A 24068-nucleotide genomic window follows, 5' to 3' on the forward strand; every position below is an offset into this window, starting at 1 on the left:
CACACTAGATATATGGGACAAAGGAAGGATTATCAGCCCACATTTTACAGAGAGTCAAGTGACATGCCCAAGTCTTACAGGAAGTAAGTAGCAGAAGCAGGAGCTGAGTCTAGCTGTCTGCAGTCCCACTCCATTGTCCTAACTACATCAGCCATCCTTCCAATGTGTTGTACAGATTTGTGATTTTGTTTCTTCATTATTTTGTCAGTTCTGTTCTGTATTGTCAATGGCGTGCACTCACCTCTAATGAGCACCCATCCCAAGGTTGAGTGTAGGTTCAATTTTTTTCCCTCAATTTCCTCCACTCATGGTGCCCCTGTCAGCTGCTGTCCTTGTCAGGCAGGTCTTCGGTGACCCAGTCCTTTGGCCAAGTCACACTCTGTCCATGTGCAAAACAAACAAACCCTTTCTGAGTTAGGCCCCTTGTTGGACTGTATCTCAGTGCCCTCTGTAACATCTTTTTATCTGCAGCCCTATCCCTGGGCTGGATTTTTACTCAGTCCAACAGGGCCTATCACAGTACTCTGGTTCGAGCGGTCTCTCAGCCTCTTCTGGGCTCTCTCAAGTTGTCCCTGCTCTGATATGGAGCAGTTCCCAAGGACTCCCTCCTGGAGGCAATGTCTTTGCCCTCTTTGGACCTTTCTGGCCCCAACTCTTCTGCTGGGCCACTAAAAGTTCAGTTCCCCTTCTGGGGTGTGTCAAAGGACAAGACATTTCCTCTGTTGCCATTGGGGTGAATCCAGGCCCCCTCAAAGATCCAGGTCCCAGCCCAGGGACCCTATAGATAGCAGTCATCTGTCACACCCCTTTACATAAACTGCATCTCTGCTACAATTGCCTGGCCCACTTCCCCACAGTGCCAACACATTCTTTACCTTACCTCAAGGCCTTGTCCTGGTTGAGTCCCATCAGTCAGCCCAGAGCTCCTTCTTGTCCCATCCCCCCAGTCTCTGCCATCATTGCTCTGTCCTGGGTCCACACCATCAACTCTCCTCCAGCTCCAACAAGGAACTGAACTCATTAGGTCCTGCAGCTCTTTTTATACTAGCCTGTTGGGCCCTGATTGGCTGCTCCCTGCACCCCCTCATTGGCTGCTTCCTAACTCTAGGACATTTGGAGGACTTCTTTTCTGCTCCTCTCTGGGACGGAGTGTGGTAGGAGCCTGAGGCCTCCAGGCCGTTACATATATCTTATCATGTTGTGTCCCTTTCTTCACCTGCTGCTCCACCAGTGATACTAACCTTGACTGCCTGTTAATCCACTTCTCCCATGAGCGCTCTAGTAGGGAGGGAGAAAAATTAGCAAGTTATTTTGTTTTAAAAGAAACAACAAACAGGATAAAATGATTCCTTAATGTGTTGATTTCTATCTTAAGTAGAGCTTGGGTGTAATTATGGAATCCTTGACTCCATGTGGAAACAAAACAACTTTAAACAGTAACCAATTCTGGGTTTTGAACCCAGGCCTGCAGTATCCCAGGCAGCTGCCACCCTGCAGCTCTTTAGAGCTACTGGAAAAGGGGGCAGGTAAAACTCTAGCTGGCCAAGAGCTCCTGATTGGGAGAGATGTCTGGCTCCACCGATTGGCTCAAATGCAATATTTAAGCCAGAAGAAGGCACAGGAAGCTGTCTGAGCAACTAGGTGAATTTATGGCTGACTGCTGCTTTGAGACTCTGCATCCTTGCTTGCATCCTGAGCCGTGCCTTCCATCCTGTTTCTGCCCTCCTTATCGCAGATATCCATCTGCTGCTGGTTCCTGCTTACCTGTCTGGCTCCAGGTCCATGCTCACATGCCCTACCTCTGATCCTTGGTCTGACCCTTGACTCTATCTCAGGCTATGTCCTCCTGGCTCCAGTTTCTGGCTCCTGACTGCACGGTTAGGCCTGATTGCCCACTCCCTGGTCCTTACAGTAACCCAAGCTGGAAACATACTGTCCCCTTCAGACGGCATTCAACGATGGTTCAGAATAACAGGGTGCAAATGCCTGAGTTTTCTGTCATGCTAGTGTAAATCTATTGACTTCAGTGCAGTTACTCCTGGCTTACCCTAGTGCAAGTACGAGAAAAGTCATGCCAACAGACAGGGGGCTCTCAGAAAACAAAGGAGTAAACTAAGAGGAAAGCTTGCTTAAAATAATTGGAAAATGATTTATTGGATGCAACATCTACCCTTGGTGATTTCCGGTATTATTACTTTTCTTTAGTACAACCAGGGAGGACAGTAACTCGCTGTGGGCTAATGGTAAATTATGATCTATTGCAAAGGAGTGAGGGAAAATGTATCATAGGAGGTTCAATATGTGCCACATGCTCTCCCTGGTGCTGTTGCACAAGTCGGATCTCACTGGACACGTCTGTTTGAATGTCAGCTGGAGAAAAGGGAATGTAAAAAGTTAGAGCAAACGTCATCTATTGAAGAAAGAAGGGCAAAGTAAAGGTGTTGGTGACTGCGGGCTTTGGAGTGTGCCCACTTATGAGGGTGAGGAACTGGAAGCCAGGAGATTGTTCCCAACTTTACCGCTGATTTGATGTGTGACCTAAGGGTGGTGTAACTTTGCCTCTCCAGGGCCTCAAACATGTTTCCTTTGAAGTCAATAGAAGATTTGTCGTTGACACAATGAGGCCCAGGGTTTGGGTCTGTGGCCTGGTCTCCAGTATGGGGTTAGGATGAATTTAGCCACGTTAGGTCAATTTAAAAATGACCGTGTCCACACAACCAACCCCATTCCGTCGACCTAAAGGGCTCTTAAAATTGACTTCTGTACTTGTCCCCGTTGAGGGGAGTAGCACTAAAATCGACCTTGCTGGGTCGAATTTGGGGTAGCGCGGATGCAAATCAACGGTACTGGCCTCCGGGAGCCATCCCAGAGGGCTCCATTGTGAGCGCTCAGGACAGCACTTTCAACTTCGATGCACTAGCCAGGTACACAGGAAAAGCCTCGGGAACTTTTGAATTTCATGTCCTGTTGGGTCAGTGTGGTGAGCTCAGCAGCACTCAGCAGAACAGGTGACCATGCAGTCCCAGAATAGCAAACGAGCTCCAGCATGGACCGAAAGGGAGACACTGGATCTGATTGCTGTATGGGGAGAAGAATCTGTGCAGGCCGAACTCCGATCCAAAAGAAGAAATGCAAATATATTTGCCTAAATCTCACAGGGCTTGTTGGAGAGAGGCTACACCAGGGACAAACAGCAGTGCCGCTTGAAAGTTAAGGGGCTCAGGCAAGCCTACCAAAAGACAAAGGAGGCAAACGGTCACTCCGGGTCAGAGCCCCATACATGCCACTTCTATGAACAGCTGCATGCTATTCTAGGGGGGGACCCTACCACTATCCCACCACTGTCCGTGGACACCTGCAAGGAGGGAGTCTCACGCTGCACGGAGGAGCATTTTGTGGATGAGGAAGAGGAGGAGAATGCGCAGCAGGCAAGTGGTGAATCCGTTCTCCCTGGCAGCCAGGACCTTTTCATCACCCTGGAGCCAATACCCTCCCAAGGCGGGATTCCCGACCCTGAAGCCAGAGAAGGCACCTCTGGTGAGTGCACATTTGTAACTACAGTAAAGGGTTTAAAAGCAATAGTGTTCATGGTCACCTGGTTGAAATAGGGGAATTTTTGTAAGGGAACAGTAAAAGGACCCCGTTCAAGCTGGACTGTTTGCACTTGGCTAAAAGGGATCATCCCAGAGAATAGCCACACGGCGCGGGGGAGGGGTGAAGGGATCATCCCAGAGAATAGCCACGCGGTGGGGTGGGGGTAGGTGTGTGCTGGACGTCTACCCGAATACTGCAGCCCCTCCTTTTAAATGTGAAACCCAACCCACTGCTTGCTCTGGGAAAGGGGGGTGCTGCAGTTTGAAAACATTCCCACATGTTATGAAGGCGTAAGAAGCCAACCCAATTTTACTCCCTCAAGGTGCAAATGTTTCTACGCTCCCCCTATCATCTCTGTCCCTGAGGTTATCACAGATTAGAAGGCAAAAAACCCTGCACTTGTGATGACATGTTTTCTGAGCTCATGCAGTCCTCCCGCACTGATAGGGCACAACTTAAAGCATGGAGGCATTCAGTGGCAGAGTCCAGGAAAGAATTAAGTGAGCGGAGGCAGGACGCGATGCTGAAACTAATGGGGGAGCAAACGGACATGATGAAGCATCTGTTGGAGCTGCAGGAAAGCCAACAAGAGCACAGACCCCCACTGCATTCACTGTATAACCGCTTACCCTCCTCCCATGTTCCATAGCCTCCTCACCCAGTTGCCCAAGAATGCGGGGGGGAGGGGGGGAGGCTCTGGGCACCCAGCCACTCTACTCCAGAGGATGGCCCAAGCAACAGAAAGCTGTCATTCAAACAACGTAACATTGTTCTTCCCTCCTCCCCCACCCCACCCAGGCTATCTTGTCCGCTATCTCATTTTTTTTAATTAATAAAGAAAGAATGCATGGTTTCAAAACACTAGTTACTTTATTTTGAAGGGGGGGAGGGTGGTTGGCTTACAGGGAATTAAAATCAACAAAGGAGGCAGGTTTGCATCAAGGAGAAACACACACAACTGTCACACCGAAGCCTGGCCAGTCATGAAACTGTTTTTCAAAGCCTCTTTGATGCGCAGCATGCCTTGCTGTGCTCTTCTAATTGTCCTGGTGTCTGGCTGCTCAAAATCAGACACCAGGCGATTTGCTTCAACCTCCCACACCACCATAAATATCTCCCCCTTACTCTCACAGATATTATGGAGCACACAGCAAGCAGCAATAACAATGGGAATGTTGGTTGCTCTGAGGTCTGACCTAGTCAGCAAACAGCACCAGCGAGCTTTTTAGCATCCAAAGGCACATTCTACCACCGTTCTGCACTTGCTGAGCCTATAGTTGAACTGCTCCTTACTGCTGTCCAGTAAGGATGCCAGTGTAAGACTTCATGAGCCATGGGAGCAAGGGGTAGGCTGGGTCCCCAAGGACAACTATTAGCATTTCAACAACCCCAACGGTAATTTTCTGGTATGGGAAGTAAGTCCCTTCTTGCAGCTGCTCGAACAGTCCGGAGTTCCTAAAGTTCCTAAATACGCGAGTGTCATGCACCTTTCCCGGCCATCCCACGCTGATGTCGGTGAAATGTCCCTTGTGATCCACCAGTGCTTGCACTACCCCTTGAGAAGTACCCCTTGTGGTTTATGTACTAGTTGGCAAGGTGGTCCGGTGCCCAGATGGGGTATCACTCCACCACAGTTAGGGAACCCCATTGCAGCAAAGCCATCCAGTATGACCTGCGCATTTCCCAGAGTCACTACCCTTGATAACAGAATGTCAATGATTGCATTGGCTACTTGGATCACAGCAGCCCCCACAGTAGACTTCCCCACTCCAAACTGATTACCGACTGACTGCAAGCTTCCACAGGGCTATAACCACTCGCTTCTCAACTGTTAGTCAGCTCTCATCTTGGTATTCCTGCACTTCAGGGTGGGGGAAAGCAACTCACAGAGTTCCAGGAAAGTGTCCTTACGCAGCCACTGGGAATCATCCCATACCATTCCCCCCCCCCACCCCCACTGTTCCTCACACATTCTTGTCAACTGCTGGAAATGGCCCAGCTTGATTATCACTACAAAAGGTTTTTTTTCTCTCCTGCTGGTAATAGCTCACCTTACCTGATTGCTCTCGTTACAGTGTGTATGGTAACACCCATTATTTCATGTTCTCTGTGTATATAAAATCTCCCCACTGTATTTTCCACTGCATGCATCCGATGAAGTGAGCTGTAGCTAATGAAAGCTTATGCTCAAATAAATGTGTTAGTCTCTAAGTTTCCACAAGTCCTCCTTTTCTTTTATCCCATACCCGCAACACTATGCGGTCCCACCAGTCTGTGCTTGTTTGCCGGGCCCAGAATCGGCATTCCACTGTGTCAACCACCCCTACTGCCGCCATGATGTCCCAATTGCCACAGCCTGTGCTTTCAGGAACATCTGTGTCCATGTCCTCATCAAAATCCTCCTCGTTCTGGCGTCTCTTAGCTCGGTTCTGCACGTACTCCAGGATAATGCACAAGGCGTTTACAATGCTCACAACAGCAGTGGTGAGGGTGAGCTGAATGGGCTCCATGCTTGCCATGGTATGGCGTCTGCAGGAGAGCAGAGTTGCAGTGGAAGCAGTGGATGACGACAGTTAGCAGTCGTACAGCACCCAGGAGGACCAGAATGGATCCCCCGAGCTCGTCGCTGCGGAGCAGGAGAGCAGAGTTGCAGCAGAAGCGGTGTATGATGACAGTTAGCAGTCCTACTGCACCGTCTGCTGACAGTAGCACCCCGGACACAACAGCAGTGATGACTGAGCTGAGCGGGCTCCATGCTTGCTGTGGTATGGCGTCTGCACGGAAAAAAGGCGTGAAACGATTGACTAATGTTGCTTTCACAGAGGGAGGGGCGACTGACGACATGTACCCCAAACTACTTGAGACAATGTTTTTGCCCTATCAGGCATTGGGAGCTTAACCCAGATGCCTGCAGGGACTGCGGGTACTGTGGGATAGCTACCCAAAGTGCACCGCTGTGTAAGTCAATGCTAGCCATGGTAGTGGGGATGCACTCCGCCGACTTAATGTGCTTAGTGTGGACATATGCAATCGACTGTATAAAATCGATTTCTAAAAATCGACTTCCATAAGATCGACCTAATTTCATAGTGTAGACATACCCTGTGTCTCCTTTTACCCTTCTACTTGGGGATACCTCTAGGATCTGTCTTAGCAAGCTACTGTGAGGATTTGTAAATAAGTGTATTAAGTGGAGCTTAACATATTTTTTTTCTTGGAAAAAAGAGTTTTTGTGTTAAAAATTTTTATGATTTTCCCCCATGTTGTGGACAAAAGGTTTTAAATGCATTTTTTCTAAATAAAGTTTTTTATTTCATTTAAAAAAAATGAATTTTGAATGTTTTTTCATCTCCCTTTTGTCACTTATTTACTGACTTCCAGGAGGGAAAAGTGAGAAAAATAAAAGAACTACAAAAAGTGAGAACATGGGATTTTTTTCTCCTCACTTGGAATGGAACATTTTCAAAATTTCAAAAACATTCAGAAATGTGGTGAAAATTTTTCTTCAAAATTTTATTTGCAAAAAAGTCATTGTCAAAAAAGTGCCCTTGTTGAAAAATGACCAAAAATGTCATTGTCATTGAAATCTTATTTTCAACAACAATCACAAAAACAAGACCTTTTAGTAAAAAAAAAAAAAAAAAAAAAAAAAGGTTTCTACCAGGTCTTTTGTTTAGGTATATTGGGTCAAATCCTGGCTTCACTGAAGTAATGGCAAATTGCCTCTTGATTTCAATGGGGCCACACATTCCCCATTGACTTTATGCAGAACCTTTCACCAAGGATTTCAGAGTATTATTACCCTCAGTAGGTCATTTCCATTCCCTTATGCGTGGTCTACTCGAAAAAGTTAGGTTGACCCAGCCACATCGCTCAGTGGTGTGAAAAATCCACACCTCTGAGGAATGTAGTTGAGCCGACCTAACCCCGGGTGTAGACAGCACTAGGTGGATGGAAGAATTCTTCTGACGACTTAGCTACTGCTTCTCAGGTAGGTGGATTGCCTACGCCAACGGAAGGGGTCCTCCCATCTGCATAGGCAGTGTCTACACTGAAGCGCTACAGTGGCACAGGTGCTGTAGTGTTTCACATGTAGATGAGTCCTTAGATTTCATCTTCAGAGAGATACTTGTAATATAACAGGGGTCAGCGATCTTTGGCACATAGCCCGTCAGGGTAATCCAAAGGCCGGCCGCGAGACATTTTGTTTACATTGACCATCTGCAGGCATGGCCCCCGCAGCTCCCAGTGGCCACGGTTCACCATTCCCAGCCAATGGGAGCTGCGGGAAGCGGCAGGCCTCAGGGACGGTCAACGTAAACAAAATGTCTCGTGGCCCACCTTTGGATTACCCTTATGAGCCACATGCCGAAGGTTGCCGACCCCTGTACTATAACTATATTCTCAACGCTTCTTTGATGAGTCAATTTTAACTTAAGTCATATCCGCATTAAGGTTCTGTCTAGATAAGGATCCATATTATAGGGTTGAGACATGTTCCCAAAGCAGTGTGGAGAGATGCTATAATCAAGAGATAAAGGCAATGCCTCACTTTATTTTAATAAAAACAATGAGAAGTGCCCACAAAAGCTTATGCCCAAATAAATTTGTTAGTCTCTAAGGTGCCACAAGTACTCCTCGTTGTTTTTGCTGATACAGACTAACACGGCTTCCACTCTGAAACCTTTATTTTAATAGTTATTCATCAACATATTATTTAAGCCATATTCATTTCCTGACAGGATTATTCTGGCCAGAGGCTTTTTTCAAATGGTTTTAAAAGACAGAATGATCATGATATTTGTTATGTACCGTATCTGGTGCATTTCATCCCGAAGTATCCCAGAACACCCATGTGCAACCATCTCCTGGCAACCCTTCAACAGCACAGCATTACATTGCACAGCAGTTCAGGACAGGAAGCAAGAAAGCAGATGATATGAAATGGAAACTTATGAGTCATTTAAGATTGTTCGACTGTAATAATGTAGATTGGGATTTGGAGGGACATTTTCCATAAAAATGTGTAAAACAAAAAACAAAACAATGCAACAAAAATGTTCAGGAAAACTACAATAATTGCGTATAGCACTGCAATATCATTAACAATTCAGTATTTTTTTAATTATAGCTTAAAATGGCCAGATTTTCCCAGTTGGGGGCAATCACTAGTCTCTTGAATATATCAGCCATGGTGTTTTTTCTGTTCTCTGGTTTAGAGATGGCTGTGCAAATGCATCTGGCACAGACGCTCATTTTTGTGCATCTTCACAAGGCTTTCACTTTCCACAAAGATCCTTTTGAACAACCAACTACACTTGTTCTAATGTTTGCAGCAAATGAAATCAATGGAGTGGGAAAACCATGAATTTGCTGTGACAGTGTTTCTGTTTTATTAATCAACAAATGATCACAGATACTCTTTTGTAGCATTAGTCTAGCCACTGCTATAGCTGCAAGTCAGTGAATGACTGTAGCAAAAGCTATGTCTACACTTAAACCGCTACAGCGGCAGCACTTCTGTGTAGACACACTAAAGCAACAGGAAAGGTGCTCCCATTGCTGTAGTCAATACACCTCCCCGAGAGGTGGTAACAGTTCTTCCTACCTAGCTTACCTACACTTAATTACGTTGTTCAGGGGTATGGATTTTTCACGCCCCTTGAGGAACGTAGCTGAGTCCATGTAACTTTTTAGTGTACTCCTGGTCATAGTCTGAATGACTATCCAGTATTTTCTAAGCACCCAGCTAATGTGATTTGTCGAGTCCTCTTTTGTGACTGATAACTACCCAGTTCATTTCTTCATGTATCATTCCTAGGTTGGGTGCCAGAAGTGGTGTTCACACACCTGAAGTCAGCAGCTTGCGTTAACGACACTAGGCTATTCCTAGAGGAGCCTGTTGACTGGCAGCCTGGGGATGAAGTTATTGTGAGTGGAACCGGTCCTGGAGATACGTATCAGCAAGAGGAAATCGTCACAATTGAGGCAGTGAACAACACTGAGCTCTACCTTAGATCGCCTCTCAGGTTAGTGGGTTTCGGGGGATCCCAACGACAGATAGCTAACTTGGGGCTTGTCTACACAGGAAGTTATTCTTAATTAAGTATTCCTGGTTAACTCCCTATGTAGATGCTCTTATTCCAGAATAGTTAATCTGCTTTAATTATTACAGATTATTTTTCATGTGTAGAAAAAAAGTCAGTAAAGCATGGGAGTCAGGATCAGGAATTGCAGCAATTCCAATAAAAAGTGATGACGATAATATATAAATACCTTTCTTTGAGAAGTTTTACAGAAACTGTGACGTCACCCTGTAGTGATACATTCTGGTGTGCATCAAGAGCAAACCGAGAACCAGCCAGTGGACTTTGAACAATCTGTGGAGAGCTTTTTCATAGCAATTAAACCTTCAAAACTGTTATAAAAAACTCTACAACCTCAGGCACAAAACCAGCTTCTCACCCTTATTTATGATAATGAACCCTCCCCCCAAAAAACCCTCTGATGATATTTTACTGAACCTACTTAAAAAAAATTTACTCTTTGCAGGAGAGTAGAATTTGCAAAGCTGAGTTAGGTAACATTTATTTCTTAGTAGAATGACCCTATTGGATATTGAGCATATTTGTTTTGGTTTAATTTTCCTTTTCTTTGCCAGGGCACATACAGCGGGGGCATTTCCAAAAATAAAAAAACCCAACCCCAATATAATAAAAATGGTCATTCTTTTTGGATAGTGGTTTCTGAGATGGTCCTGGTTGCCCAGTACCGGTACTCTAGGCTTCCATGATGGAGATAACATTACAGATTACTCAGGTTACTAGAGGTTGATGCCCTTAATTATTAAAGTTGAGTACAGAATAAAATAATGTGTGGTAAGAGTGGGTATCTGTAAGTCCTATATTTGGTCTCTAGTTGCCTGAAAAATGCTGGCCAAGGAAACCAATATTTGGAGGTCATTAGGGCCCAATATATTCTGAATAGAGCTGGTCAACAATTTTCCAGTGAAACTATTTTTCACTGGAAAATTGGGTTTTTGACTAAATGAAAATTTTTCCAAAAAGTGTCTGTGGAAAATTTTGATTTTGTGGTGGTTGTTGATATTGTTGACTAACTGAATGGCCAAAACCAAAATATTTTGATTTGGAAATGCCCCTCCAGGGCCTCCCAGGAGCTGTAGTTTGATTGCCTCATGCCCCTAATCTGCTGTATTCACGGGGCTCTTGGCCAAACTACATCTCCCATGATGTACCATGGCTTGGGACTCATGTAATGCAGCACTTCCTGTCTCTGAGAGAGGAGACCACGTTTCAGCATGGGGGATGTAGTCCAACCAGGGAGCCTGGCCTATAGAAGAAAATAGGAGCATGAGGCAATCAAATGAAAATTGTCCTGAAATACCATGGTAACGTTTCCAACTAGAAATATGTTGGGTTTTGGCTAAAATATTTCATTATTTGAATTTCCACCAAAAATAAAAATTTTCTGTTCCCCTCTCACCCCGCCTCTTTTTTTTTTTTGACCAGCTATATTTCTGAATAGGATAGAGATAGGGTGGAATAAATGAACAAAGCTCAAACATGTAAAACCGCAACAAAAATATTACTAAACTAGTGAAGCCAGTGAGGATTTGCCAATGGTTGCAATGGCAATAGAATTGGGCCCCGTACCACAACTGTCTGAAATATGCAGGTGCCGCCTGAGAGCATAATTTGGCTCATACTCTTGAAGCTCAGCCTGGGTTCACTCTTGGTGAACGTTTCTATGAGCCTGATGTGAGTTTAGGGTCATAATGAAGGAACCTGGTGGATTCAGATTTCATTCTGATTATTATTATTATTATTATTATTATTATTTTTGCATAGAACCCATTGAAGCCTTTTTAAACCAACCAGAGTCTTTCCGTACTCCCAACCTCTTTTATATTTCACAGGAATTTGCTGTTGTAGCTATGAAGTAGAGATGGACTCAGAGCTAGACCCTGAAACTTAACAAAACTAGTTTGGACCCAGCTCTGAATTGTGAAGTTTCCATCTTCAAGCTCAGGATGAACGGATGCTTCCTGCAGATATTCCTGCAGTCATGTTCTTGTGTCTGTTTCTGTGCTTTGTATAGGTACCCTCACAGCTCTGGAGAAGAGTGGGTGCATGGGAATCGCTTTGCTCTGAAAGCTGTTGTGGCATTGCTTAGCCGGAGAATTGTTGTCCGAGGAAACCTCACCAGAGAGAGGATGTCCCACCTAAGGGAGTGTGCCAAAGCAGGTGTGTCGGGAGGTGAGAAGATTCTTTGGATAGAGACATGTTCGGAGGAAAACAAATAAATAAAGGCAGTATTGTTACTTTGACATCACATTATGGTATATCATTTTGTTAGAAATCCTTCTTAACAGAATAACTTTGAAGCCCACTCAGCTCCAGGAAAGTGAATTTATCTTTCCGGACATTGTTTGACATGAAAGTATGACGTCTCAGGGGTTGAGCTGAATTTCCTTGTTATCTTGCAGATGTGTTAGCCTCATGTTGTTGTTGTAAGCCATCTTCGGAAAACCCCGCCCCCCACCTTTGAAAAGAGGATATCTTTTGAAAATAATGTTTCCATGTACATATTATGTTAAACTTTTAATTGTGTTTACCAGTTAGTGACTTAAAGAAAATCTCCCAATCCTTTTTGTACTCTTGAGTGTAGAAGACTGGGATGTTGCTAAGTGCATTTGGAAAACCTGGTCAAATAACGATAATTGGTTTGATTTCCTCACACTTACAGTGGTTTTATGCTTGTATAACTCCAATGACTTCCAGGAAGGGGTTCCTGATTCACCCAGGGGTTCCCGTGTAAAAGAGAGCAGAACCATACCCAGTGACTGTAATTTGGATTGAGAATTAGGACTGCTGACTGCCTATGCTTTCCTTTAAAACTAAAATTCTGTCTGCTTTAAACTTTTCACACAAGACTTCATTTGGTATGCAACAGCCAATTGCTGGTACAGCCCCATGAATTTACTCTGGCACCCAGGACTATTGTCACTGATATGCACTAGGAGTGGGAGTGGTATTATTTGTGTTAGAGTGAAGCTGTGGTTGTCAGAGGAATAACAAGAAGATGATTTGGGTGGGTGTCAGATTGTCTGGAGCGGCTCATGACTGTTAGTGCCTACCTCAAGGCAGACTGTCAGAAAACAGGGCAGACACCCCAATCTGGTGGTGTGTTCTATAATTCAATTTCACCAAACCAGTAACAAATGTGAACTCCTGGATCACTTATACCATTCTCATCATAAAGTCACAGACAGTCCCCTTAGACTCTCCAGTCTATCTTGCCACCCAGACAAACTGGACTTTGTGATAAAAGGTCATTTAAACCAAAAATCACATCATGTTTAGGTTGCTCCCAGTCCAAAGAGACCAGTCACTTATCCCAGATCAATTGGTACTCTAGATCTGACACCAAAGACAACACTGGTAGCCAATACTGTAGTACACTAAGTAAAGGTTTATTAGTTAAGAAAAGGAAATGAGAGTTATTCAGAAGTTAAGGCAGGTAAAATATATGCACAGGTGAGTCACAGTTTCTAATTCCAAATGGTGGCAGGGATGTAATAAACTGCAAGTTTCCCAAAAGGCTTTTCATGGTTCCCAGATAGAATCATAGAATATCAGGGTTGGAAGGGACCCCAGAAGGTCATCTAGTCCAACCCCCTGCTCAAAGCAGGACCAATTCCCAGTTAAATCATCCCAGCCAGGGCTTTGTCAAGCCTGACCTTAAAAACCTCTAAGGAAGGAGATTCTACCACCTCCCTAGGTAACGCATTCCAGTGTTTCACCACCCTCTTAGTGAAAAAGTTTTTCCTAATATCCAATCTAAACCTCCCCCACTGCAACTTGAGACCATTACTCCTCGTTCTGTCATCTGCTACCATTGAGAACAGTCTAGAGCCATCCTCTTTGGAACCCCCTTTCAGGTAGTTGAAAGCAGCTATCAAATCCCCTCTCATTCTTCTCTTCTGCAGGCTAAACAATCCCAGCTCCCTCAGCCTCTCCTCATAACTCATGTGTTCCAGTCCCCTAATCATTTTTGTTGCCCTTCGCTGGACTCTCTCCAATTTATCCACATCCTTCTTGAAGTGTGGGGCCCAAAACTGGACACAGTACTCCAGATGAGGCCTCACCAATGTCGAATAGAGGGGAACGATCACGTCCCTCGATCTGCTCGCTATGCCCCTACTTATACATCCCAAAATGCCATTGGCCTTCTTGGCAACAAGGGCACACTGCTGACTCATATCCAGCTTCTCGTCCACTGTCACCCCTAGGTCCTTTTCTGCAGAACTGCTGCCTAGCCATTCGGTCCCTAGTCTGTAGCTGTGCATTGGGTTCTTCCGTCCTAAGTGCAGGACCCTGCACTTATCCTTATTGAACCTCATCAGATTCCTTTTGGCCCAATCCTCCAATTTGTCTAGGTCCTTCTGTATCCTATCCCTCCCCTCCAGCGTATCTACCACTCCTCCCAGTTTAGTATCATCCGCAATAGTCTCTAGTCGATAGTCTCTGGGGATCTCTGCTTTGCATCTGGTACACTTCCCTGTAAGAGTCCAAACAGTCCAGAGATGTAGGATCTTTCCTGGAATCCATACTTATAGCTTCTTCTCACAGAAAACAAGCTATGAGAAGCCATGTGGGCTTTTCCTCTGACGAAGGAGAGAGGAATGCATTTTGAGTCTTTGACCTCCGATCATCACACACAATGCCCACTTGCTTCTAAATGAGCTCTTTTCTGTTAAAGTTCTTTGTTTGAATTGCACAAGGCTTCTTTCTCATTTGATGGGTTACTTAGTTACAGGGGTGAATGCAGTGTACATGTTTGCGGGATACAGATAAGTGAAAACAATGCACGTAACATCCCACTCGTTTTCATGAAGTTTAAGCACCAAATACACTCTTCTACATTTACTAGCCACTTTGATCTATACTACTACGCAGGTGAATTGCCCTGCGGCTCTGGCATGAGCTGGCACCTTGGTTGCCAGCGTCACCGTGGGATTTTGTTGTTACATTTCTGTCTTAAAAATAAAATAAAATAAATAAAATAGTGCTGTTAAAAGTGACCGGACAGTGTCGGAGATTGAAATTCTCTCTCTAACCTCAGAACAGGCACAGCCTGGGGAGTGGTAGTACAAATCTCCATATGCTACCCACCTGTGTGCCTCATGTCTGACGTGGAAGAGCCATCTCTAGGAGCACGGGGATTGTTCATACTCAATGCCCATTTCAATCCTCTCTAACCTCTGCCAACAAGAGAGAGGTGTGATCTGAGTGCCAGTCACGGAGCCCTGCTTCCATCTTTGACCCTGAGCAAGTTGCTACTTAACCTCTGTGTCTCATTTTCCCCACTTGCCAGGTGGGGGTAATAGTCCTTACTTACACCTCCGAGAGGTACTGTGAAGAGCTGATGTTCATAAAGAATTTTGAAGTGTTCTCATTGCAGTTTAATTCAAATACATCCATGCCCAATTGCCTTTTCACGAATCTGACCCAAAGTAAATCAATGTCAAAGTCATCTTTCCCAGGCACAGATCTATTTAGAACTGAACAGAAGGAGCTTACCGAAGCATAAAATGACTTCAGCTTCCTGTGGGTTTCAATATACGTCCCTCTAAAAAGGATCAGCTCTTATGCATGGAAAGGCATGGCTTAGGACTTTGCATGGAACATAGAGTCACTGTGGAGCTGTGCCGTTGACAGACTCTCTCTGCTGTATTTCAGATGCCTCGGTATGTCTGTACAAGAAGAGCGAGAGGATGCTAGGATCCCGGGACATGGGGGCCGTTGTTATTGTGCAAGCTTTCCAGGGTGAGGACAGTCGCATCCGTTTGGAAGGCGTTCAATTCCAGCATGTGGGCCAAGCATTCCAGCACCACCTGAGCGCACTGACCGTTGCCGGGGATGCCCTTATGACTGGTGAGAGACTGTTTAGGGCCCTTGTCTAGCACTTGGGAGACCTTGGTTCAATTACCCGCTCTGCCACCAACTTCCTCTCTGAACTCAGCCAAGTCACTTAGCCTCTCTGTGCTTCAGCTCCTCATCTGTGAAATGGGTACAATAGCACTGTCCAAGCTCTCAGGGGTATAGTCACGGTAGAGACGCTAAAGACTGTGAAGTGCCTTGGGATCTATTGATAAAAAATGCTATATAATAAATAGGTGCTATTGGTTATTATTATAGATCGGAGATAGGCCCAAGAAATACCATGAATCAAGACTCAACTGATTGAACTTGGGGCATGAAAGTGATTATAAAATGGTAGAGTTCATGATTCGAAGGAATGGGAGGAGGGAGAACAGCACAATAAAGACAATGGATTTCAAGAAGGCAGACTTTAGAAAACTCAGGGAGTTGGTAGGTAAGATCACATGGGAAGCAAGTCTAAAAACAATAGAAGACAGCTGACAGTTTTTCAAAGAGACATTGTTAAGGGCACAAGAGCAAACTTTCCCACTGCATAGGAAAGATAGGAAGTATGGCAAGAGACCACCCTGGCTTAACCAGGAGATCTTCAGTGATCTAAAACTCAAAAAAGAGCCCTATAAAAAGGGGAAACTAGGTCAAATTACAAAGGATGAATATAAACAAATAACACGAGAATGTAGGGACAAAATTAGAAAGGTCAAGGCACAAAACAAGATCAAACTAGCTAGAGACATAAAAGGTAACAAGAAAACATTATACAAACACATTAGAAGCAAGAGGAAGAACAAGGACAGGGTAGGTCTGTTACTCAGTGAGTAGGGGCGGGGTTGGGGGGAATAATAACAGAAAATGTGGAAATGGCAGAGTTGCTTAATGACTTCTTTGTTTTGGTTTTCACCAAGAAGGTTGGTGGTGATGGGACATCTAACATATTGAATGACAGTGAAAATGAGGTAGGATCAGAAGAGGCTAAAAAAGGGAAAGAACAAGATTACTTGGACAAATTAGATGTCTTAAAGTCACCAAGGCCTGATGAAATGCATCCTAGAATACTCAAGGAGTTGGCTGAGTAGATATCTGAGCCATTAGCGATTTTCTTTGAGAAGTCATGGAAGATGGGAGAGATTCCAGAAGACTGGAAAAGGGCAAATATAGTGCCCATCTATAAAAAGGGAAATAAGGACAACCCAGGGAATTACAGACCAGTCAGCTTAACTTCTGAACCTGGAAAGATAATGGAGCAAATAATTAAGCAATCAATTTGCAAACATCTAGAAGATAATAAGATGATAAGTAACAGTCAGTATGGATTTGTCAAAAACAAATTCTGTCAAACCAACCTGATAGCTTTCTATGACAGGGTAACAAGCCTTGTGGACAGGGAGGAAGCAGGAGACATGGTATATCTTGATTTTAGTAAAGCTTTTGATACTGTCCCGCATGACCTTCTCATAAATAAACTAGGGAAATGCAACCTGGATGGAGCTACTATAAGGTGAATGCAAAACTGGTTGGAAAACCATTCCCAGAGAGTTATGAGTGGTTCAGAGTCATGCTGGAAGGGCATAATCAGTGGAGTCCTGCAGGGAGCAGTTCTGGGTCCAGTTCTGTTCAATATCTTCATCAGTGATTTAGATAATGGCATACACAGTACAATTATAAAGTTTGTGGATGATACCACGCTGGGAGGAATTGCAAGTGCTTTGGGGGATAGGATTAAAGTTCAAAATGATCTGAACAAACTTGAGAAATAGTCTGAAGTAAATAGGATGAAATTCAGTAAGGACAAATGCAAAGTACTCCATTCAGGAAGGAACAATCAGTTACACACATGCAAAATGGGAAATGACTGCCTAGGAAGGAGTACTGCGGAAAAGGATCTGGGGGTCATAGTGGACCACAAGCTAAATATGAGTCAACAGTGTAACACTGTTGCAAAAAAAGCGAACGTCATTCTGGGATGTATTAGCAGGAGTGGTGTAAGCAAGACAGGAGAAGTAATTCTTCCACTCTACTCTGCGCTGATTAGGCCTCCACTGGAGTATTGTGTCCAGTTCTGGGTGCCACATTTCTGGAAGGATGTGGACAAATTGGAGAGAGTCCAGGGAAGAGCAACAAAAATGATTAAAGGTCTAGAAAACATGATCTATGAGGGAAGATTGAAAAAATTGGGTTTGTTTAGTCTGGAAAAGAGAAGACTGAGAGGGGACATAAGTTTTCAAGTATGTAAAAGGTTGTTACAAGGAGGAGGAAGAAAAATGTTTTTTCTTAACCTCTGAGAGTAGGAGAAGCAGCAATGGGCTTAAATTGCAGCAAGGGAGATGTAGGTTGGACAATAGGAAAAACTTCCTAACTGTCAGGGTGGTTAAGCACTGGCATAAATTGCCTAGGGAGGTTGTGGAATCTCCATGATTGGATATTTTTTAGAGCAGGTTAGACAAACCCTCGTCAGGAATGGTCTAGATAATATAGTCCTGACATGAGTGCAGGGGACTGGACTAGATGACCTCTCGAGGTCCCTTCCAGTTCTATAATTCTATGATTCTGTTTTCTTCAAAATCCACATTCCAAACCAAACCAAATTTTGTATTTAGGGGCCTCTTTCTGTGCTCCATGAAATGTGTTTTGGACTAGAGGTGATTCGATTAAATAGGAAATCCACATTGTTTTATCCATTCCTAGAACTCAACCCCTAATGAATCTTGTTGAAGGTTTTAAGATATTTAGTTGTTTTTCCCCTCTGCCTAGCAGCCTGCCTCAAATTATATTTCATTTTTGTTGCTTCTCTGTGTAATCATGGGCTGGCCAGCACTGGAAACAGAAGTAAAATACTAAGAATGAGCCTATTTCATTAAAAGAAAAGGAGTACTTGTGGCACCATAGAGACTAACCAATTTATTTGAGCATAAGCTTTCGTGAGTTACAGCTGCATCCAATGAAGTGAGCTGTAGCTCTCAAAAGCTTATGCTCAAATAGAGACTAACCAATTTATTTGAGCATAAGCTTTTGTGAGCTACAGCTCACTTCATTGGATGCAGCTGTAACTCACGAAAGCTTATGCTCAAATAAATTGGTTAGTCTCTAAGGTGCCACAAGTACTCCCTTTCTTTTTGTGAATACAGACTAACACGGCTGTTACTCTGAAACCTATTTCATTAGTTTCAGTCCAGCAATTGGAAAGCAGGAAGAGCTGGAAAGCTCATGGGTAAAGTTGGTTCTCATGATATTCCTAGCCAAACTTTGTAGAATCATAGAATTCATAGAACATAGAATATTAGGATTGGAAGAGATCTCAGGAGGTCATCTAGTCCAATCCCCTGCTCAAAGCAGGACCAACTCACATTAAATCATCCCAACCAGGGTTTTGTCAAGCCGGGCCTTAAAAACCTCTAAGGATGGAGATTCCACCACCTCCCTAGGTAACCCATTTCAGTGCTTCACCACCCTTCTAGTGAAATAGTGTTTCCTAATATCCAACCTAGACCTCCCCCACTGTAGTCTCATGGGGGAGGTTTAATTAACTTGGAATATCAGTCTTTTAGGGTTTGTCCATCACTACTGCAGACTGCGAGTAAAGTCTGGTGATGGTTGTAGGGACCCTCCAACTCCTGTTCATGCCAATGGGAGTCTTTCCATTGGTGTCAAAGGGAGCTAGATCAAGTCCGGGATATGAACATCAGCTGAGAAAGCTTTGCCTTTGTCCTGGCATGTAGCCCACACTGGCCTGTCCTTAGTCATGTCTGCTAATTTGCACATGGCTTACTGGGTTACATATAAAAGATCTCTTACAGTGTAATGACATTTTTATTCTTGCTTTGCAAATCACTGGATGGCATATGTTCAGCTTCTTGTGTGATTGTGCTAAACTGGCCACATTTCAAAGTTTGTCGTATAGAAAAAAACCTCACTTGCATGACATTGTTGTGATGCAAATTCACTTAATATAGTGACGACATAGAAAATGTGATAGCTTTGTCTAAGCACGATGCCACATTACTTTGCAATGTTATGATGCTGATTTAAAACCTCGTTATGTTGTGATTCAATGTCACAATGTTGCAAACATTCTACCCGTTGGAAATCATTTGAGGGCTGAGGGGGTAAAATTCATCATATAAGCAATACTTGCAGGTTAGTAAAAATTGCAAAATTTGGGTGAACAGCTTAAATTGTGATCTGTCTCATCGGAGCATCACAGCAAATTGGATGAACCAAGCAGCATCAGAGTTGATGAATAACATCTTGTACAAAAACCTCACCTTTAACGGAGGCAACTTGGAGTTATGTTCCTGCTTTCCTCTGACACTACCCTTTTCTTTCCAGATTCTTACATTCGCGGTTGCTCAGTGTGGGATTCCTTTGGTCGGGGACTCAGTCTGTCGAGGATCTCAGAGTTAAGAGTGGACAATAATGTTTTCTATAACATTTTAGGTCATGGGATTCTACTGGGTAAGTGAAGCAGAGGATTTTCAATCAACCTATACGTGGCTCTTTATGCCAAGGGTACAGTTAATCGAAACTTCCTTGGGCGGAAGAAGGTTCGATTCATGTTCTCTGGCACTAGTCTTGTGGAATCCTGTATATCACTCTCCAACTTCCTCATGCAGATGCTGAGGACCTGTTTTCTTGTAACCATATATGCCTTGGGTCCATTTCTTATGACCAGCATGGAGCTTGTTCAGTCCTATTGGTACTTCTCTCCTGCACCACCTCTTTTCTTTACAATCTAACAGTAGATAGAGATTTTTTTTAAAAAAAAAAATCTGATTCACCTGTCATGGAAAGAACTCTATGACGTAATATTTATAGCCCTGATTCACCTAAGCACATACTTCCCATTAGTGTTGATCAGGTGACATTGAAAACAATAGGATGATAGCACATGTTTAAAGTCAAGCACAGGCTTAAGTACTTGACTGATTTGAGACAATAAAAATATTGAAAATCAAAATCTCTCTCCTATCTACCATTAAAGCAAGCTGGAGATTGGTCTGCAGCCTGTTCCACAGGCATTCCATACTGCCTGAGTAGGTCATGATATCACTTTAGTTTTGGCTGCCGCCAGTCATGGATGAGAAACAGCAATTTAAATTTAAACAAACAAACAAAAGCCTTAGGCCCCAACCCTGCAATCCAGTGCACACATGCAGGCCTTTCGCTTGACTAGAGTCCCACTGAAAGCACTTTGACTATAAACAGGTGCAGAGCTCAACCTGTCCAGGTCTTAATTTGGAAATCCGTTCCTCCCATCATTCATGCTGAGACATAATTCTGACTTTCCAATCTCTGGGCTGAACTAAATGTGTCCTCAGAAATTTCGGGCTGAATACTTTGTATCCTCAAGACGTCTTTAATGGCTTCAATGTCAGTAGCTCCAGAGGGTCTGAAAGATGAATTTATATATCATTTTGTTACCTGTAAAGGCATATTTATTATAGCTGCCTGTTTTCTGCTCTAGAATTGAAATCTCTCAATGATTTCATTTAAACCCCTATTTGCTAGGATTTTGCAGGACAGTCATAAAAAGTTGCTCTGGGCTTAAACTTTAATTGGCAAACAAGATCCCGGCCTGGAAGCCAAGACTTTTTATGCCTCCTTTCAAACCTGTATGACTGTCAAAGCACTAGTGTACAATCCTACTTTTGCTCTCATAATGGCTGTGATTGAAATAAATACAATCTGAAAAGGAAATATTTCTCAGCAGGATCTAGTTCCAAGGTAAATGCCATAGAGGTTGCATGATGTGTGAAAAAATAAAGCCCCAAACTCTAAGCATATATATATTTTTTGGAGATCAGCTTGAATTTAGGGTGGTTAATATGGGGGAGGGTATCTGTGTCCAGGGAAGAATTGGAGGGAACGTTGGCATATGTTATCCCTAGCAAGAACCATATGTCTTGAAAAGGAAGGGTGAGGTTGACTTGCATGTTCCTTGGATAGGGCTTGCCATTTTCCAGATAGATGATGGCTGGCATTTCCTTAGGATAGAGGTTAGGGTGCTTTTCTTTCCTTTCCTTTCTGTGCCAATTCACGATGCATGCCGTTTTGGGGACCCAATTACTGCAGGCAGGGGGCATGTGTGCTGCTGTGAGTGGTGGCTCCGTTGTTGTCTTCTGCCCATTGTCTAGTTCATCACTCAAAAAACAAAACAAAGAAACAACCCAAAACCAAAAAAAAAAACAACCAAAAAACCAACACCGACCAAAATAAAACAACAACAAGTGAAAACCCAAGGCACTTTGGTACATGATTGCATGATGTGTTTTTAATCTTTCTGTTTACATGGTTAAGGCATTGGGTGGGAACTCAGGAGATTTGGGGTTTAACTCCTGGCTCTGTCACAGGGTGAATTTAGGCAACTCACCTCCATCTCTCTGTGCCTCCATTCCCCATCTGTACAATGTGTATCATAATATCTCTTCTTCCTAACCATTGTCTGTCTTCTCTGTTTAGATTCTAAACTCTTCGGGGCACAGACTGTCTTACTCTGTGTTTGTACAGTGCCTAGCACAAGAGGCTCTGATCTTGGTTCTGGCCTCTTGGCACAACCATAGTACAAATTAATAACAACAGTTCCCTCTCCATCCTGTGGAAATTATCTGATCTTTCAATTATGCACCCCAGTAATAATTTTCACCCCTGATATTTAGACCCCTGCCATGTTAAATTGACCCTGCCCCACTCTCAGCTTTCTCTCTGTGGCGTAACATAGATTCCAGCGTGCTTTGCAAACAGTACAAGTACAGCACTGCAGAAAGGCAGCCACCTCTATGGTGAAGAGCTGCAGCCAATCAGCGCACAGTGCCTTGCACAACACTATAGGTGGGGAATAACACCGAGAGAATAATATGTGATCTGCATGGGTGTTGACTGTTGGACTGTATTTGATGAATTTGTGCCTCTGATTATATTTTAGGAGGGTGGTTGGAAGAGGGGAATGAAGTCAGTCACAACACAGTGATTGGCCTTTCTGGAACAGATGGACTTTCCAACATAGAAACATTATCACCAGCAGGGATCTACATCAGGGCTCCGGCTAACCAGGTAGAGGTAAGGGTAAAAAAACAACACTGTATCCAAGAACAAAAGATTGGTCTGAAATATGCTTCTCAGGGTGACCCAAACACGGGTTGTTCACTTACTGAGTGAGTTTTAATAAGGATGGTTACTGAAACAGGATAGTAATACAAGTGCACAATGATATATTCCCTAATAATAGTCTCTGTCTCTATACATAAACACACACTCACACCCACCCACATAATCTCTCTCTTTCTCTCACATACATACGGTGTAAAATGTTTGCAACAAAACTCCAGTCCCTATGTAACTTCCAAGCTTTTTATGTTTCGTTACAAAGTCCAAAGTCATCTTGGGTTCATCAGAAGGCGCACAAAATTTTGCCAAAAAACCTAGGCCGAGATCTGATCAATTCTGGACCAGTTTTATTGTTTCCATCAAACTTTAAAAAATTCAGTTTTTCCTGATCTGGATGGCAAACCAAATACAATTCCACAGTTTCAAGTGAATTCCACCTGAATTTCTACCCGAAACTCAAGAAAAAACTCAAGGACTGCCAATCCATAGAAACTGAAACCAACGAGGAACTACATATGAGGACATGATTTCCTCTTCACTCTCTGCTCCTCAAAGAGTTGCACCTAACTTTGAAGGTGAGAAACAGACCAACAGGTTTCCTCTGTTACTCTCTTGACAAGTTTGCCTGAGAATAAAGAGAGAACTACGATTTAATTCCCTGCAGGGCATATACCCAACTTTACAGGCCACTTTAGAGAATATAGTGGAGGCATCTATTATGTTTTTTAAAAATGTAGGCAGAGTAGCATGACTTCAGGGCCTCTAAACACAGAGAGATCTACACAGTTGTACATTGGCATAGCCTAGAGCTGTCTGACTCAGTACCAATGGTTCAGCTGTTAAAGGGCTTGCTACATTTACCTGTCAATGTACTTGTGAAGCTAACTCAGTCAGTTTTCAACACATTTGTTTAGCTCATGTGCTATAATAGAAATTCAGAGATCTATTCACAAGTTGAGGCCATGGACATGTAACCAGCCACTGGGGTAAAAACTACTGGGGCCTGTCCTCTGCAAGCCAGTGTGGGTGGCATAGCAGATGCTCATTGCAATCTCCATTGTGAGCTGCCATCTAAGGGGATGGGCATATAAGGCATTGCAACAGGAGGATACTGAAGTCTAAAAGAAAACGAGGAATATACCTCCCTTTATCTACATTATTAGTAGGGGTATTTATTATTGTACAGCACCCAGAAGTACTTGACAAAAAAAAAAAAAAGGAAAGACATGGTCACTGTAGAAAAGACCACAATATATTTGTAGGCTTTTGGGGTTAGGGACAGTCTCCTATTATGTGCCTGTATGGTGCCTAATCTCACTTGGGGCCTTCAAACTCTACCCTAATATAAAAAGTAGAAGTGCTGAACTGCAGGGAGGGAAGGAAGGATTTTAGCCACAGCACTAGGCTCTT

At 43.7% G+C, this 24068-nt stretch overlaps 1 protein-coding gene across 21 annotated transcripts in view; it reads left to right on the forward strand.

The window, feature by feature from the left end:
• Positions 1-24068, forward strand: part of PKHD1 (PKHD1 ciliary IPT domain containing fibrocystin/polyductin) — a 466962-nt gene that overhangs the window by 186351 nt on the left and 256543 nt on the right. For 19 of the 21 annotated variants that reach the window (XR_012157891.2, XR_012157890.2, XR_012157896.2 and 16 more), the window contains 5 exons: positions 9416-9623; positions 11713-11870; positions 15357-15551; positions 19884-20009; positions 22477-22610. Coding sequence is in view for 16 of the 21 variants with exons in the window: in XM_073335719.2 (XP_073191820.1) it covers positions 9416-9623; positions 11713-11870; positions 15357-15551; positions 19884-20009; positions 22477-22610 (821 nt within the window). In the remaining 5 variants the exon portion in view is untranslated. The remainder of the gene's footprint in view (positions 1-9415; positions 9624-11712; positions 11871-15356; positions 15552-19883; positions 20010-22476; positions 22611-24068) is intronic. The other 2 variants (XM_073335709.2, XM_078852036.1) reach the window with 2 other exon arrangements.

Source organism: Lepidochelys kempii, chromosome 3 (assembly GCF_965140285.1).
Source record: "Lepidochelys kempii isolate rLepKem1 chromosome 3, rLepKem1.hap1, whole genome shotgun sequence".
Classification (NCBI taxonomy): Eukaryota; Metazoa; Chordata; order Testudines; family Cheloniidae; genus Lepidochelys; species Lepidochelys kempii.